Here is an 18,013-nt window from a genome sequence, read left to right as displayed (position 1 = left end):
ACCTGTGACTGCGCTGTTAGCTGTCTCCTCTTCCTCCCCCCCCCCCCCCCCCCAATGGATATCACTTCTGACGTGTGGAAATACCCTCCTTGATGAGTAGGTTGAAAAAAAGCATAAAAAAAAAAGCAAAAAAAAAAAAAAAAAAGATGATAATGCACAATGTGATCCTGTTTCCTAGTTCCTAGGTGGTCGTATAAAGCAAAGTTAACTGTGATTGTGTTTTTAAAAGGAAAAAGTGGTTGGTTACTCCATCTGTCCTTTTTTTTTCATTATTACAAGCTCTTTGTTTTCCAATGCCCTGACGCTCCTTTGTCGCCGCTCTGGGCCCTCCGTGGGGTCGGGCACTGCCCCGTGGGATTTGTGGGGCTGCTGCCGGAAATTGCCATGCCCGTGTGCTGCTGGACGACTATAACAGTGATTTCTGGGCTCTGGGGGGGGAGGGGGTGGGGGGGGATTAAAACAATTTCATAATCCCAGCGATTTCCTTCGGGTTGGGATTATGAAAGCAATGATGAATATCGAAAGCCGCAGCGTGCAGTGGGACCGCCTCCCCCGTGGCCCCCGCAGCTCCGTGGCGTGCCCTGTGCCCACAGGTAAGCGCTGCCCGGGGGGGAGGGAGGATGCGGGTGATGCTCGTGGGGTGCTCCAACACCACGGGCTTTGCTGGGGGTGAAAGATGCTGGAGAAGCACTGCGGGGTACGTGGGGATATAAGGGGGAGTGCTGTTGGTTTTGGGGGGGGCATCCTGTGGGCGGCCTTGGCAGCGCTCTGAGTGTGTCCCCGTGGGCTGCGTGTGACCCCGTGGCCGCCTCCAGCTCCGGTGTCAGCGCCTGCGTCGGGTTTGGCTGGGAGCCCCGCCGTGCAGCTGGAGGAGGAGGAGGAGGAGGAGGAGGAGGAGGAGGAGGAGGAGGAGGAGGAGGAGGGGGGGGGGGGGGAGGAGGGAGGCAGGGCCGGCCGCAGGCGGCAGCCCAGCCAAGCGGCGGAGCTCGGGCAGGGCTGGAGGGGCTGGGATTTGCTGCTTTTTTTAATTTCCTCCCTTTGCTTCCTTCCTTCCCCTCTTCCGCTTTCTTCTCCCTCAATCCCGATGCTCAGGGTAAGCCCTGCCCCGGCGCCTGCCCCCGATCCGCGGGCGCGACAGACGGACGGATGGAGGAGAAGTGGGGGGGGGGAGAAGGGGGGGGTTGTTCCTCATCCCCCCAGCAGACCGCGAGCTCCCGGGGAGGGGACGAGGGGCTGCCGGGGTGATCACGGAGTACTCCGTGGGGGGGAAGGTGATTTCACAACGGGTTCGTGCTCGGTGGGCTCGGCCTCGCTCGGTACGGCCGCGGAGGATGCGCGCAGGTCGCCCCTCACGTGCCGTCTCCTCGCAGCGCACATGGAGGGACCCCGTCCTTCAGAGCCCCCCCGGGGCCCCCAGGCCGTGCTGGAGGGCAAAGTGAAGGCGCTGAAGGAGAAGCGCTGCGCCGAGCGGCCCTCGCCCAAGAAGCCCCGCGGCCGCAGGGGGAAGGTCGCAGCCGAGGAACCGCGGGCGCAGCTCCGCACGTACCTGACCGACGGGATGCTGGACGGCACCGCGCCGTGGGGGGACGGCAGCGGGGAGGGGGCGGCGGGCCCGGAGCCGCTGTCTTTGGCCGAGAGGGTGGAGAGGAACCGGCGGCTGCTGCACGAGGTGCTGGGGATGCGCGGTGCGTGCCTGGGAATCTGCTGCGCGGCCCCACGGGGGATATCTTCTGTGGAGATGCGTGGAGGGGGGGAGAAGGCTCCGGGCAGACCTCGCTGCGGCTTTCCAGGACTTGAGGGGACCTGATAGCGATAGGACAAGGAGGAACGGCCTTAGGTAAAAGAGGAAAGGTTTAGGTGGGATGTAAGAAGGAAATTCTTCACTCTGAGCCCAGAGCGGTGGGTGCCCCATCCCTGGAGGTGCCCCAGGATGGGCACGGATGGGCCCTGGGTCAGCCTGAGCTGGGGGGCAGCCAGCCCGTGGTAGGGGCGGGGCTGGGAGGGCTTTGGGGTCCCATCCAACTGAACCACTCTATGGATCTATGATCTCCATTCTCTGGTCTCCATCCCCGCAGCTCCGCACTGCCCGTTTCCTGGGCTCTCAGATGCCCAGGTGCTGCTTAGGGTCAGCACGGGGCTGGGGGGAGCTCCCAGTGATGTCTTTCCCCTTCTCCTCCCGTTCCAGAGGTGCCGGCGAGCGATGGCGACTGGGACTCAGGGGTGTCACTGCAGGATGCCGAGGGCTGCAGGTGGGACCCCAAATGCTTCGGCTGGGGACAAACAGGGCTCAGGGAGGGACAGGGCCCCGTGGTGCTGCGAGGTGACAGAGCAGGGCTGGTGCCAGCTGTCCCCTCCAGGAGAGAGGAGCGGGACAGAAATGCATCCCCAGTGCTTAAGAGCTTATGGGAGGGAGGAACACGTAATCTCGTTGGCCTAACGATAAACCTCAGTGGTGGGGCTAAAAATATGAGGAGGGTTGGGCAGAGGTGAGCGGGGCTGCGGCAGCAATGTTGGGGGGCAGGATGGAGGCGGCGTGGGGTGAAAGCACCCGTGTGGCAACCATCAGCTTCCCAACACTGGCAGCTGAGGTTCAGTTGGTGCTGGGGGAAGGGGGGGGAGGGGGCACAGGAGCAGCCAAAATGGGGGGTACGTGGCAGTGGGTCCCCACGGCGTGGGGTGGGCGTGCCTGCAGGGGCATCCCCGGCGCCTGCAAGCCAGGCCCCGCTTTCTCCCCGCACGGCAGCCCCCGTCACCGCTAAACCACTTTTAATCCGTGTTATTTTTTGCTAATCCCTCCCCGCAGGGCCTTTGTTCCCGGGCAGGAGCTCGAGCTGAGCCCTCGCCACGAGCAGGCCAAGCAGCTGCTGCAGCGCGCCCGCATGAAGGCTCGCACCAACCCGCTGCGTGCCAGCCACGACCTCCTGCCGCCGCCCAGCACCGCGCACCCCAGGTGAGCCCTTGCGCCCGGGTCCCACCCCGCCCCGGTCCCCTGGCGGCTCGCTGCCCCTCTGTCCCCGCTGCAGGGAGCCCAGCGGGACGCCGAGGACGCGGGAGGAGGAGGGCCCGGCGGGCGGCAGCCTGAGCGACTCATCCAGCGGGGAGTCGGGGGGCAGGGAGCCCCGGCGGCCGCGGGGGTCGTCCCCGTCCCGCGTGCGCTTCGAGGACGAGTCGGTCCGCGACGCCGAGGTGCGCTACCTGGAGCGGCTGCGGCACCGCCGCGTGCTGGGATCGGCGCCGGAGCGCGGCGCTGCAGAGCCCCGCGGGCGCCCCGGGGACGGCCCCGTGAAGTCCCGGGGTGCCGACGTTCCTGCTGGGGGGAAGTGCCAGGCCTGCGGCTCCCTGCTCGGTGCCGCCGTGCCGGCCGAGGGCAGCCCCGCGGCGCGGGGACGGGAGCGCACGGCGCACGGTGCCGCTGCCCAGCCCGAGCCCAAGGCCCGGCCGCTGGGTCCTGGGGGGTCCCCGCTCTGGATCCTGCCATCCCGGCAGCGCATCCACACCGAGAAGATCAAGGAGACTTACATCGGGGACGTCGCCCGCGGGGATGAGGCGGACTCGGCTCTGGAGAGCACCGACACCTCGGACGGCTGCCGGACCGACAGCGAGGAGCCGCGGCCCCGCAGCCCCCACCCACGGGGGCACCGGGACCCCTGGGCTCGTGGCCACCGCAGCCCCCGCGCCCCAGTGCAGAAAGAGAAGGGGGAGAGCGTGGCCGGGGCTGGCGGCCAGGATGGGGGGCACACCAGCGAGGTGGTGGGCAACGGAGAGCCACCGGCCCCCTCCTCAAAGCCTGCGGGGACTTCCCATGTTGCCACCACAACAGCCTGCCCCCAGGCGCCTTGCAGGACGAGCGGGGATGTCCCAAGTGATGCTGGGAGTGCTCTGCCCCAACCCAAGGGTGAGGGGCAGCGGCGGGGACCCTGTGGCCCCGTGTGGCTCCCAGGGAGCCCCCTGCGTGCCTTGTCCACCAATAACTGCAACAACACCTGCGGGAGCCACCCCCATGGGCTGGGGGCATCACCTGGGGAGGCTGCCAGGATGCCTAAGGTGCAGCAGGATGGGAGCACGACACCCAGGTGAGTGGCACGGGACTGTGAGCGTCCCTCGGTGCAGCACCAGGCTCAGCCTCGCGATGCTTTGGGGCAAAATTAGCCTAAAAGTCATGGTAGAGCAATGTCAGTGGGGACACGTTGCTGCTAAACGCCGTGTGCATCGCCCTGCAGGGAGCCAGCACGGGCAGTGAGCCGGAAGGGCAGCGGGGACGTGGCAGCCTCGGGGCTGAAGCGGCTCCTGTGCAGCCTGAGCCAGAGCACCAAGCAGCGCCTGGGCCGCTTCCGCTGCTACAGCATGGAGCAGCTGCCCGGCCCCGCGCCCAGCGGCCCCGCTGTGAAGCGGTCGCCCTCGCTGCAGGCACTGGTGAGCCGTCCTCTCCAAGTGGGAGACGGGGCTTTATGGGTTGGGGTGAGCTCTGCTGGCTGGGGACGTGGCGGGGTACGAGGGTGCAGGGTTTTGGTGCCGCGTGCGTCACTCAGTGTCGCTCATTTCCAGGTGTCACCCTTCCGCCAGCCCCAAAAAGCCGCCTCCATCCAGAGCCTGCACAGCCTCCTGGGCAGGGCGCCGCGAGCCAGCGCCTACCTGCCACCCCAACCCGGGGACGGGGACAGGTGGGATGGGGACACGGCCACGCTTAGCCCTGCCCCGGCACCGCCACCCGGGCTCACGGCATCTCCCCGCAGGAAAGCGGCCTCGGGGCCGCGGCGCTCGCTGAGCGCGGAGGACATCGGCGCGCCGGACCGGCCGCGCACGGTGGGACGTGTGCTGGAGGTGTTCCCCGATGGCACCACCCTGCTGCAGATACAGCGGCCCCCGCACGGCGCCTTCGGCTTCCAGGTCACCTCCGGGCACGGCCGGCCCGACACGGGTAGGCAGGGTTGCTTAAAGCATTGCTTAAAGCCACCACCCGAATGGGTTTCGCGCGTGGGGGGCGGGGCTCAGCTACCTGCATCTCTCCCTGCAGGGGTCTACGTGGAGGGGATGGCGGACGCGGGCACGGCCAAGCTGTACGCGGGGCTGCTGGGCGTGGGAGATGAGATCCTGCAGGTCGACGGGGCCGCCGTGTCGGGGCTGGGGCTGGCACGCATCCGTGAGCTGCTGCTGCGGGCAGACAGCCTGGAGCTGCGCGTGCTTCGGCAGCGCCCTGCCCGGCGGTAGCTGGGATGCAATAAGGACCTGATCAAGACGGGGTGACCGAGGGCCTGGGCCCGCCCTGCTTGTGTGCAGTGCGCAGTTCCCTGCGGGGCTGCGGGGAATGCCCAGGATTAAGGACCTACCCAAGTGTGGGGACATCCTGGCTCTCCAGCCCTGGGCTCTCCCTGTCCCTTCTGGAAACCTCTGCCTACGGGCTGGTGGGTTTCTTTTAAATTATTTCAAACTGCAAGAAAACAAAGACCACAGAAGTGTAAATATATATATATATATATATGCAATGACAACACGCGGTGTTGTACGTATATGTAATGACCGTACTGGGAGCGGCACCTGGGGGGAACGGAGCAGGGCCGGGGCTGGGAGGGATGTGGGCCCTTCACACTGAGCTGCTCCTGCCTCAGTGCTGAGGTTGGGGACACGCTGCCTGCCCCTGATGGGATGCAGCTGCTGCAGTCCCGTGCCGTGCAGCCTCAGAGCCCCCAAGCTTGTCCCCGCCACTACAAGGGTGACGTTCCTGTGCCGCGACACGCTGGCAGCAGCAATGCGTTTATTGAGGATTAGAGGGAGGGGCAACACCACCAACAGCTAAAGCAAACACACGGGGAAAGGAGCACAGACAGGTGGGTAGCAGTGACACCTGGACTGGCACAGCACGTGGACACAGCACTCCTGCACGCCACACTACAAACCTACTCTCAGGGAGGCACAAAGCCCAGCACTGCCAGAGCCCACCCTGGGAAGGAGTGTGTGTTTCTCACAGCGTAACCAAAGGAAACGAGATGCTGCGCAATGAAGAACCGCAGGCTGGAGTTTGTTATGAGAGGAGCTGCCCCCGCCCCGAGCCCGGCTGCAAAAGGCACGGTGCCACCAGCTCCCGGTGCAAGGACCCACCAGGAGGGACTGGGCACACCTGAACGGAGCCAGAAACCCCCACAGGATGGTGAGTAGGTAACAAAAGAGCTGGGAAGAGAGACAGAACGTGAGCCAGCTCTGCCTCGGGGTCCCGGGTGTGAGCGTGGCCCGGCTGGGGCTGCCCTCCCTTGCTGTGGGTGCATGTCGCTGCGGGGTTTCAGGCCACCTCTCCTCCCAGTTAACACTGGGATGCAGTCTGTAATGCTCAGTGAAACGATTCCACCCTGCTGACCCTGCCAAGGCTCCCTGCCCTGTGTCCGCATGAGGCTTGGGACTGCTGCAAGCAGCTCATACCTGCAAGGGGTACGGCCCCCCCAGGGCCTGGGGACCAGATGGCAGCGGGCAGCCCGACAAGGGTCGGGAGCCACAACTGCTCCTGTCCTCTGTCCGCCCTCCCCAGGGCTGGGGGAGATGATGGTGGAGCCAGGCCTCGGTCCTCGGAGGAGAACGGTGAGGGCCGGGCCAGGGTCTTGATGTGGATCTCTGTGGGCGGACGGAAGGAGTTTTGTTTCCCCGTGCTACGGGGGCCGGAAAAAGGAGAGGAGGCGTCCGAGGAAGTTCAGTCCATCACAGGACGAGAAACAGGACCAGCACCACCAGCAAGATGACAAAGAGGACGATGATGGCACACCACTGCCGCCGATCTGGAAGGAAAGGAAGCGTCAGTGCTCTTACTTCAATAGAAGGAAACGTGGGGGAGAACTCTTCTTCACCACGCTGCTTTCACCATGCTTCCTTTGTAAAGAAAAGCTCCCTCAGCAGCAGAACAAGCAGCAGAGCCCTCTGCAGGCTCCTCCCTACAGCCCTCAGGGTGACAGCCCTTCTCTTCCTGGCACCAGGAACCCCACTGTCCTTGGACACAGAGCAAGCTGCAACCACCCCACGGAAGCCACGTGATCGGTGCAGGGCCTGCCTTCCCCCACATGGGCTCTGTCTGCAGCAGGCCGTGAGTGGGTGATGCTGGGCTGCACAGCTGCTCTCCATCCATGGCCGTGGCCAGCACACGTACGGCCCCTGTAAGACGGTGCAGTGGCGGGGATGGAGCTGCTGGCACCCCTCCCTGAGCTCTCCCCACCAGCCCTGAGGTTTGTGCTGCCAGCAGCAGCAGAAGTGCTCTCCCAGCTAGCTACAGCCCTCTGCTCTGCTCAAAGCACTGCTCTGGGAGGAAAGGGGGGATAAGCAGGATTTGCCAGCGGCTGTGCTGCCTCAGCACCACCAGGTCTGCGGAGTGGCTGTATCTCCACGACCCTGCGAGCTCCTTGCAGAGCAGCTCCCCCCTGCCCTGCTGCTGCTCCCACCAGCCACCAGCCACGCGAGCAGCGGTGGAGGGGGCGACACTGAGCGCACCGCAGCGTGGGGAGGAGCGGCGGGGACTTCCCGGCAGGCACGAGCTTCCTGTATGCTCTGCCCACCACGTTCAGGCACGGCCTTATAAGGTCTTTTCTCATGGGCTCAGCCTCCCCAGCGCAGAAATCGCCTCTCCCCGTCACCAGGAAACACGTCCGGCTGTCCTTCTGTCTGCAGCGCCGGCGCCAGCAGCACACGGGCAGGAGAGGTTAGCAGAGGGACCCAGCGCAGCCGGGGAAGGCACGCACGGGGGCAGTGTTTTACGAGAGGCTGCAGAACTCTGCTCCTATCGGCTATGAAGGGGGCTTTCCCAGCGCAACAGTAACAACGTAAATAGAAAGGCACCTGTAAATAAAACAAAGGCTGCGGTGCAGCGCCTGGGCACGAGGGGCTTTAACCAAGCAGCTGGAGCTGCTCCCTCCCCTCTGCTTGGGTCTGGGAGCACACAGTGCTCCGTCCCGTGCCTCTCCCCTTCCAGGGCCAGACCCTGCTCCCCCGGACCTACCGCTGGTCATGTGAGACACCTTAGCGAGCTTCTTCATGACGTTATCGAGCCGGGAGTGAGTGCTGTCTAACTCGTGGGAGAAGTCGTCCAGCATCCTGGGGACAGAGAAGCACGCTATTTGTCAACAAGCAAAGCGACACGCGACGCCAGGCTGATCGAGGCATCACCAAGTGGCAGGGAAAAACAACACGGCGTGGGCCTCCTGAAAGCACCCAGGGGGAAAAAACAATCCTGCTCAAGCAGCAGCAGCTCAGCTTCGGTGGGAAGTGAGAAGTCATGGGGACACCTGTCGGACCGGTCCCCCAGCGCTCGCAGATGAGCTCTACAGGTCTCTAAAAAGGTGAGCAGTGGGGGTTTGCTCCTTTGAAGATGAAAGCCCTGTTCATAATCCATGATTAGCAGTGAATGTGTAGATCGAGGTGCCAGTTTGCACTTTAAAATCCCTCCTCTTGCTGAGGGCTTGCACTTGAAGCTAAAATCTTGTTCCACTCGGGTTATCAAGGAGCACTGAGATTTCCAATTGCTTTTAAGGTGCTCTTTAAATGCTACAGAAGTTACCCCTCCAGTTCCTCCACACAGCAACTGTAACAGATCTGAAAGCCTTTCTGTAGCTGTGCTTTGTCAGTGCCAAGAACCCACCTGAAGACAGACGAGTGCATCCACGATCAAAGCTATCCCAGCCATCTCCAGGGAGTGGGACTTTAAAACTTAACACCCTTAAAAGCACGGAGAACAAAGAGTTGTAGAAAAAAAAGTCATACTGCTTTAATTATCTGCTAGCAAGCACTGACGGCTTATGTGGTGACCTGGAAACAGATGCACCGTGCCAACCTGCTGTGGCCAGACTTCACACAGGAGGTGCTTTGCAGTTCCTCATATCCACCAAAGGCAGCAGAAGGGCCCACAGCCCTCCAGACTCTTTGTCAGCCAAGCGAGGAGGGTACAGGCACAAACCCTGCACAACTGAGAACTGTCTGCTCTTCTTCACAAAGGACGTGAACAGGGAAAGAAATGGGGGGATACAAACTACTTTGTGAGCTATCCTTTAACCCTTTGTGAGGGTGAGCTCCTGGGTCTCGCAGCTCCACGCAGTTGTCTGGGGGTAGCACAAAACCCCACGGAGTGGGAAAGCACCCAGTATCCCTAACAGGCAGCACTGCCTTCCCTCATCTGTTGCACGCTGCTGACTGCTAGAAGCCAAGGAGCATTACCGTGTGCCTTAAGGGTGCTGTTTAAAAATGAGTGAAGAGAGAAGGGAAGGGAAGCTGGCAGCTAAACCTGCCCCAGGTGCAGGCTTTCAAAGGGACGAGGCTGCGGTGGGATCCTCGCAGGCTGCAATATGAAATGCTTTCCACGGCCTGAAATCAAAGGCAGCCTAAGGTGCTGCAGACGAGCAAGGAGAGGCTCCCTGAGGGACCAGGAAATTCAAGGATGTGAGAGGGGCATCAGTGAGGACCCCCAGCTGTGCTGCAGCCAGCCCCACACCTGCAGGGCCTTTGGCACCGCGTCACATACTTACACCGCCTGCTCCTCCAGCTCCCCACCGATGCGCTGGGACATGTTCTTCAGCACCCCAATGCTGCCAGAGACCAGCTCCAACTGCTCATCCTGCTGCTCCACAATCAACTGGGGCCAAAAAGAAGGGAAAAATCACACGTCTGTTGCTTTCTGCAGCTGAGTCACAGCCAGCTGCCCGTGTGGACGGGGGCTCGCCACTCTGCCAACATCAACTGCAGTGCCTGGGAACAGACCTAAGGTTTCAGGAACAAGGACTGTGTTTCTAAGAAATGCATGAAAAGTGGCAGCAGCAGCAGAGCCTCCCCCAGGTCCTGTGGCACAGCTGGCTGCAGTTTCCACAGCCACGCTGCAGTTAACAAGGAGTTAATGCAACTAAGAGGCTGTTGCAGTCCCTACAGCTAAAAATAACACGTCTGGCTCTGAATGTGCCAAAGGAATAGGTCTGCTGATGGTTTAAGTCACTTTCAGGGCACAACCACGCTAAGGATTAGCTTTACCCTAGTTACCTACTTTGAATCTATTTATCTTCCTAGAGTCACTAGGTAAAAGCCATCAGAAAGCCGGGTGGCATCACGTATCAGGAGCTTCAGCACAGCTTGCAGCCTGGAGAAGCAGCCTATTTACAGGCCTGTGTCTGGGTGGGCTGCTGCAGGCAGATCTGCACTGCTCGGGCACTGCTCCAGGGGAGCACCTTGCCAGGGTTCCTTGCAAAGCCCTCGTGCAGGTTTTCTCACGAATCTCACATTGACAAGGGCAGGAAAAGGAAGGAGGCACGTACTGCTGCTCCCTGACTGTTCTGATGGGGATGCACACAATCAGCAGCAGCCACCAGCTCATTTTTTAACCAGGGAAAGCTTAGTAAGATGAAAGAATGCTCTCCTGGTTGCAACGTTTCTACTCTTCAAGGATTTCAGCAATTCTTGTCGTGCTAGAACTCGGCGTGCTGCAGCTTCCAGACCTTGTTTGCTTACTGTTCCTCAAGCCTCAAAGGTTAAAAACTGCACTGAGATACATCCAAAGCTACGCTCTGCATGGAACACATGCACAGGTATACTTCAAGCCGCCAGGCTCCTGGAGCTGGGCCAGCTGAGGGCTGGATTTTTTCTGGCTCCTGAAGCCTGTCCCCCATCCCCCTGACACCCATTTGGCAAGCAAAGCTACCGGTCTGTGTTGTGCCAGCTGCCTTACCTGTTGTTGGGCTTGCTGCTCTTCAATGAAGTGTGAATTTGCTAATTGCAGCTCCCGGTCCAGACGGCTGTATTTGTCAGGCCCAGAGCTCCAACTCTGACTGCTGCTTTCACCCAGGAGTGCCTAAACAGATGCAGAAATCCCTTAGCAACACTTCTGTGTCTGCACACAGCTGGTCTGAGGGAAGGAGGACAAGGCAACGCTCCCGTACACATGCCTACAGCATCCTTTTCCTCCTGCTCTACTGCTGTTCAGCCATACTGCTGGCACAAACTAAAATAATGCAATGCCAAATGCCAGCATGGGAAATATCTGCAGCATGGTTATTGCAGAAATGCTGCTCCACTGACAGGAGAGCTGGAGCACGACTGACAGACAGTGCAAGCAGGAGGCCTGCACCACCCGAAGGACTAGTAAAGGTCTGTTCAAGATGCAGCACTGCGTGCTAGGAGGATGTGTAAGCTGGGAAGTACCCAGATACATCATGTTAACAGATGTATAGATGGAACTGAACGCCATGCTGCTAACCACCAGGGCTGAAGAAGGCCTGGATGACCAGATGAGCTGACAGGAAAACAGTGCAATACGTAAACGTGGCAGTGCTGCAGGCAGGACTCATGTTCTTTGATTCAGGTTACCTGTTATGCTGTATGCCCAACTACAAGATTACACTCTCTACCTCCTCTATGACCTCGACAGAGGAGCTTGTGCAAATCCAGCAGAGAAGTGGCTATCCAGCTGAGGACATCTGGTCCCTGGAAGGAAGCTTTGCTGCAGCTTCCGGAGGGAAGTCTGTGTTTGCCAGCCTTAGTCCATGAGGATCAGGTCACCATCAGCCAACAGCCGGCCTCTCAGGCACAGAGACACGCTGGAGAAGCTGCCATAGCCCAGCCCAGCTGAGGCTCTGTGGACTTGAGGGAAGGCGAGGGGCTGGGGAAGGAAGATGGTGAGGGGAAATGAGTTTTCCTGACCAGATGTCACCGTGTGAGCTGGGCCATATGGTCTCCTGCAGCTAGCAGGATCTTGAAGGAAAGCAGCAAAACTCAGAGACAGCTACAGGCTTGGTTGAGCAAGGCCAGAAGGGACTTTGCTTCTCCAAGTTTTTGCCAAGCTCATCAGTTAAGCCTGTAAAAGGCTGAGAAATCAGCTCCGTGCTTCTCAGTATCTTTTTGCAGTTCATCATTTTTTGCCACAAGTGATAAAGACTGATGCAGTCAGATATGGCACAGCAGCTCATACAGAGGCAGCTCTAGAAGTCAGCTCAGAGATCTCCTTACAGCCTCATCAGCCAGGGAGCAGCAAAACCCGCATCTATTTCTATTCCTTAGATTACAAGTGCAGACAACCTGAGACTCCTTGAGCTTCTTCCATCTTCTTAGCAGGTTAATTAGCGTGTGAGGCAGCTATTTGTGAAGGGATGTGGCATCCTGGCTCCTAAATACAGCAGAGCACAGGATTACCTTCACGGAATTGGATTCTGAGGTGGAGGGAGATTCCCCCTTCTGCAGGGTGATGCAATGCTGATGGCTGTACACAAGCATTTCTGAAGACTGAGACAGATGGTGAGTGGTGACTTACTGCTTTGAGAGACAGGTTTGAAAGAGGGTGGCAGCAACGAGCCTGGCAGAACCAATGCTCTCAGATCAGTGAGACAGACGTGGCTCAAACACACAGCTTTGCTGCAGCGTGCAAGCCCCTTCCCAGAACAAATGTCTGTAAGGGGACGTGCCACAAAATAAGATATATACAGTAGTAACAGCTTTTGAGGAGCTTTAACCAATGCTATATGCTCTACCTGATGGTGTGGGTCTCCAGGCTAAGGTTCACCTAACGCATGCCTCAAAACAGCAGTTAGAACTGATCAATCCTTCCAGCTCTTTCAGGTACCAGACAACCACTGCATTCACTTAGCTTGCCCACTGCTGATTCTCACCTGCCTGTTTTTTCTTTCAGCCAGTGCTTGCACGGAGGAGTTTGACATCTGATCCTTCATTTCCTGTTTGTTCAAAGAAAGAAGAAGAACGTAAGCACTGGATTTGACCTGCAGCTCCAGTTTGCTGCCAGGCTGTCTATACCCAGAAAGATTTCTTCATAGGGACGGGTGGAAGGGAAGTTTTCTTTGAAAACATGCAGTTTTGAAGAGCATAGAAATATGCTGTTAAAAGCTCTGCTGCAGTTCGCTGCTTTACTCATACCAGAATCAACAGCAAGGAGTATTTGCAAAATATTCCATTATTTACTACTCATCCTCATAGAATCAGATCATTATTTAGGCTGGAAGGGACCTTTAAAGGTCATCTATTCCAACTCCCCTGCAATGAACAGGGACATCTACAGCTACATCAGACCACTCAGCCAGAAACACTCAGATCTGTGTAATACTGTAATACCAGATTAATGTTCCCATTGACAGACTGTAAAGAAGTTATGTTCTTGAAGGTCTTGGAAGCCTGTAGCCTGCACTTTATTCCCAGCTGATTTAATCTTTCAAAGGACAAGATAGATTTCCTGTCCTATGGCCCTCCTCTCTGACTGTCTCTGTGTTTTGTCTCTTATGCTTGAGTTCCTGCAGAAGACAGATAGCCACAGGAGGCTCCCACTCACAATGTGAACCTGTTAGGCAGACGAGCAAGGAGCCAGTATGATCCAGCAGGTGCTGACTCACCCTACCCACCAGCACAGTTCTCATGTCATCAGAAGACAAGTAGGCACGTTTTACTGCTCAGACACATATCACTTACAAGCAGCAGATCCTACCTGGTTACTTCTAATGCACAAGCTGCTTCCTATCATGAACTCTCTCCATGGAAAACATAAGTCATGCCACCACTAAAGTTAAGACACACAGCTCCAAAACCCACTAGTCGGCAGCTTTCAGTCAGGAAAAGAGGACCTAAGAAGCAGGCTTGCCTGATCCTGTTTGTTTCAGGAGCTGACTATGCTGAGGACAAGGCAGCAAGCACGTGCCTGCTGATGGGGCCGGTGTGGCTTCAGGATCAGTTCCCAGGCAGCAAGCCTTAGGAACTGCCTCCAGACTGCAGGTAGGGTAACAAGCTTGCTGCTAGCCACAGCAATGCAGCTTGTCAAGCAGGAACATCTGAGCCACGAGGGAAAGCAGAAACTAAGCAGCCCTGAGTGTAGCTAGCAACAGGGAGAAAACTTCCTAACCAGTGCATTAGCAGGCAGTGAAGATTTCAGAAAGATTTTTCTTTTCTATTTATTACCCCTGAGCTGTTAAAATACTCCTGCTTCTGAATCCTCCCTCACAGCTACAGGAATAAATACTGCTGCTCTTGCAGGTGCTACTGAACTTCACTTGAACGCTGCCTGTAGCACTGAGCTGCATGAAACTGTGGCCCAACGGGCAGAGCTTTGAGGAGGCAGCCTGAGGGCGGGCAGGTAGCAGTCTTACTCTCTGCTCTCCCATTCAGCACTGATCTAATCACCCCCTTGCCTTTTTTTAACCACTCAAGCTGCTCTCTCTTTCCCCTTCCTAGTCCTCACTCCTTACCCTGACCACCTGCCGTGTGCTTGTGATGAAGGACTTTCTGATCCCCAGCTCCGTGGCATCGAGGTTGAATTTCCGAGGGTTTGCCTCGACAATGCGTAGGAGAGGAGTCAAGGAATCTGTGAGTGGTGTTCAGTGCACACAGACAGACAAACTGCCCTGATGGGAGCCCACTAAGAGGCACTTTTCCACTCTGCTACACCTTTTCCTAAGGCTTGACTAGCAAAATAACTAGACACTGCAGGAATACAAGCATGGCAGCAACATTCAATGCACTGCATGCATCAGAATGAGGTTTCTCTCTTGCATATTTTTTAGTCCTCCAATGCTGAGCAGTGTTTCAGGAGTGTTCAGCTGAACGCAAGGGAAAAAGAATAATTTTGTAAGCCAGCCTGGAGGATGAGGGACTACACAGAAATCTCATACAGCACCACAGGCTTCTAAGAGCAAAGCATCTTATAACACACCTTGTCAAAAGGAGAACAAAAGGCAGAGGGAATTTCTTTACTGAACTCTTTTGCTGTTTGAGGAAAGATGAGGTAAATTGCAAAATTTAATCCCTAATAGTCCTATTTTCTGCCAAAAAAAAGTAACTACCAGCAAGAGCTGGCACTCGGCTATTTATTAGAGCCCAGGAACTGCACGCCCCAACCCCCAAAGAGCCCCACAAAGGATATTAATTGTTTCATCCAAGTCTTCCAGGTCCCACTCAATGCTCCGCAGATTGTTCCTGAGCTCATTAGTGGTCCAGTCGATTTCTTCTCTTGTGGCAATGGAGGGATCCTGCAAGAGCTCTGTCCACCTCTGGAAGAGCCCCTGGGCAGTGTTCACAGCTTTCTGCACTTCCCTGCAGTGGAGGGGTGAAGAAAGAGAAGTGAAGGGACTACATCAGCTGTTCTGCAGCAGTCATGCTGGGACACGCCGTGTCCAAAAGAGCCTGGAACTGCAGCCTCCCTGCAAGTGCCCTTCCTTCAACCACTTGATTTTGTACAATTAGGATTCACCATACCCACTGAACAACTCTGTCTCCTCTCCTGTTGAAGCACAAAAGAAGGCATGTTCTGCTGAGTGACACAAAGGCAACACAGCGCAGTGCGAGCGGCCGGACAAGGCTGCTCTCGTGGCAGTTAATATTCTGCATTCCTCTCAACAGCTTTCCTCTGAGCAAGATACCCCAAAGACAAACAAAACTTACAAGAACCGTCCCCACAAGTCAGGCATTGTTGGGGATCACTCATTGTTGAGTGCAGCACTGATTAAGTTAAGAGTTAAGAAAAAAACTACACAGTTCTACTACACCAGCTTAGGGAACAGAAGTCTTTTCTGCTGCTCTAAGCTTTTTGGAGACAAGTGCATTCACAACATGGGAACACAGGCTTTGCTGACAGCACCGAATGCTGCATTTGCAATCAGGGGCGAGCAGCAGGTGGCAATTCTCTGTACCAACAGACACTGCAGCCCTGGCCTGAGAACAAGTCACCCGGGTCCAGGAGGAGCCAGGATGAAGGATGCAGACGATGTTTTGCTGGTGTGACAGCCAGCAGAAAGATGGACACCATTCCAAGAGCTTGCACACAGCATCCACATAAGATGCAGGGATTTACCCCCAGCAAAGAAAAGCAGTTTATCTACTGGGAAAGCCCAGAAGGGATGAGCCATATCTGTCCACGGCAGCAGACATGTCTGTAGCTTCGTATCCACCATGACTAGTGCCCCAAAGTCAGCAGCTGTGCTCTGCTCTCTTTGCTGCTTGCAAGCAAAAGTTCTGTTTGTTTCACCTGTACGTACTTGGACAAGTACCTACAGCAGGAATTCAAAGCTGGACATCCTAACAAGAGGAGTTTTGAATGCAAGAAAAGCAAACTGAACACCATGTGGCTGGGCTCAACTCCTTCCACCTTAGTCTGCTGGCTAATAATTAACACCAGGAACAGCACAACATCCCCTCTCCCTTCCCAGCCCTTCCCCTTGTGGCACGGGAATATCTCTGGAAAGTCTGACCAGCTGCTTGCTTCCCACCCACGGCAATTAGCCTTTGTTCCCCCCAGCACCAGCTTAGCCTGGCAGAAATCCCCTCTAGCTGGCTGCCCTGCAACCTTTCCCACTCCTCCTGTGCTCGCCTGGCTTTTCCCACCACTCCTCCTGAGTGTTGTTCCAGTGCCACGCAGGACAGGACAACAAGAGTCGAAAGCAGCTCCATGCTCAGTTTTGGAAGCTAAGGTTCTTTCCCCCTGTTAATTACAGTTTCCCTTTCCTCTGACCTCAACTGCCTTTGTTTTGTGTTAGCCTTTGTCCAGGCTTTCCTCAGTGCCACTATCCACGCGGGTTTCCTCCTCAGCCTGGTCCTCTCCCTCAGCAAGGTCACCAGGCTCTGGCATTCTGGGGATGCCCTCAACGAGGGGCAGCTTGCATCCAGCCCTGGCTCTGCCCCACTGCACGGTGCTATCTCCCACGCCATTTGCAGCCTCACTTCCCACGGGCCGCCGGTCGATGACAAGGACAGCTGGGCACGCTGCCCCCAAGCTGGGCCAGCATGCCAGGTGCTGCACCTGCAGCAAGCACATCTCCAGCTCTGCAACTCGGGCTGTGCCGGCAGAGCTTCCAGCAGGGACTTCTGCTGCTCAGAGCCCCTCAGAGCAGGCAGCAGGTAGCTTTGTGTGGGCACCCGCCTCGCAGGGAGGAGTCTCAGAGGGGTGCGGATGGCTATGGGGGTGACAGCAGGGGCAGGATCCTCACAGAACTGCCACGATTGCTGATGGCTTCTCACAGCCCAAGTCCCTGCTGACACCCCCAGATCCCAGCTGAGCCCCCACAGCCTCCCTAGATCCCAGCTGACCCCCAGATCCCAGCTGAGCCCCCACAGCCTCCCTAGATCCCTGCTGGCCCCCCAGGTCCCTGCTGATCCCCCTAGGTCCCTGCTGATCCCCCAGATCCCAGCTGGCCCCTCGCATCCCTCCATCCCCAACTCTCACCCTTCCCCTCAGAGCCCCAACTTCACTTTTCTCCTGAGAACTCCCCGCCCCCCACTCTTCTCCCCACAGCCCCCCCCTCACCCCTCCCCCTCACAGCCCCAACCCCCCTCCAAGTCCTCCCCATTACCCCAGCGCTCATTCTTCTCCTCGCAGCCGCCCCCCCCCCCGCTTCCCATCCCTAACTCTCATGTCTCCCTCCCCCAGCACGCCCCCTCCGCCGCCCCAACCCTCGCCTTTCCTCTCGCAGACCCAAACCCATCCCTCACCCCTTCACCACGAAGAACGGGTCCTCCATCGACATGATGGCGCCGACGCCGCCGAGCGCCCCGGCTGCCCAGCGCTCCGCCCTGCGCGCATGCGCGGCTGCCCGCGCCCCGTCGCCCGCCCCATGGCGGCGGGAGCTTGGGGGAGCGGCTCTCGGCGGCGGCCGGGCTGGGTTCTGGTAGCCCAACCACCGACCCCACTCGCATCACATCCCCACGGTGCTGTGACGCCTCCAGGGAGGGTGTGACCGCGCCTCTCCGTGGGCAGCTGCATTGTTGGGATCTCGTGGCCAAGAGGGACAATGGCATTCTGGGGTGCATTAAACAGAGCGTGGCCAGCAGGTCAAGGGAGGTGATCCCCCCCTCTGCTCTGCCCTGGTGAGGCCTCACCTGGAGCACTGTGTGCAGTTCTGGGCTCCCCAGCATAAAAAAGACAGGGATCCCTCGGAAAGAGTCCAGCGGAGGGCCACAAAGATGGTGAAGGGCCTGGAGGATCTCCCCGGTGAAGAAAGGCTAAGTGAACTGGGTCTCTTTAACCTTGAGAAAAGAAGACTGAGAGGGGACCTGATCCAGGTTTAGAAATATCTGAGGTGTG

At 57.9% G+C, this 18,013-nt stretch overlaps 2 protein-coding genes across 2 annotated transcripts; one reads left to right on the top strand and one right to left on the bottom strand.

Moving 5' to 3' along the window:
* Positions 1-1,362: 1,362 nt before the first annotated feature.
* Positions 1,363-5,208, top strand: KIAA1614 (KIAA1614 ortholog). Its single transcript, XM_065744708.1, has 8 exons — positions 1,363-1,685; positions 2,186-2,249; positions 2,804-2,950; positions 3,024-4,073; positions 4,221-4,413; positions 4,546-4,661; positions 4,734-4,918; positions 5,015-5,208. The coding sequence occupies exons 1-8, from the start codon at positions 1,376-1,378 to the stop codon at positions 5,206-5,208; spliced, it is 2,259 nt and encodes a 752-aa protein (XP_065600780.1). The 5' UTR covers positions 1,363-1,375.
* A 1,383-nt stretch (positions 5,209-6,591) lies between these two features.
* On the bottom strand, positions 6,592-17,471 carry STX6 (syntaxin 6). The gene is made up of 8 exons (XM_065744697.1): positions 17,422-17,471; positions 14,861-15,030; positions 14,187-14,281; positions 12,609-12,671; positions 10,676-10,798; positions 9,489-9,595; positions 7,970-8,064; positions 6,592-6,761 (listed from the first exon to the last, which is right to left on the bottom strand). The coding sequence occupies exons 1-8, from the start codon at positions 17,454-17,456 to the stop codon at positions 6,685-6,687; spliced, it is 765 nt and encodes a 254-aa protein (XP_065600769.1). The 5' UTR covers positions 17,457-17,471; the 3' UTR covers positions 6,592-6,684.
* Positions 17,472-18,013: the final 542 nt, after the last annotated feature.

Source organism: Cyrtonyx montezumae, unplaced genomic scaffold, assembly GCF_038088225.1.
Source record: "Cyrtonyx montezumae isolate F1298 unplaced genomic scaffold, pur_monq_1.0 scaffold_1, whole genome shotgun sequence".
NCBI lineage: Eukaryota > Metazoa > Chordata > Aves > Galliformes > Odontophoridae > Cyrtonyx > Cyrtonyx montezumae.
This window is presented reverse-complemented; position numbering and strand designations above follow the sequence as displayed.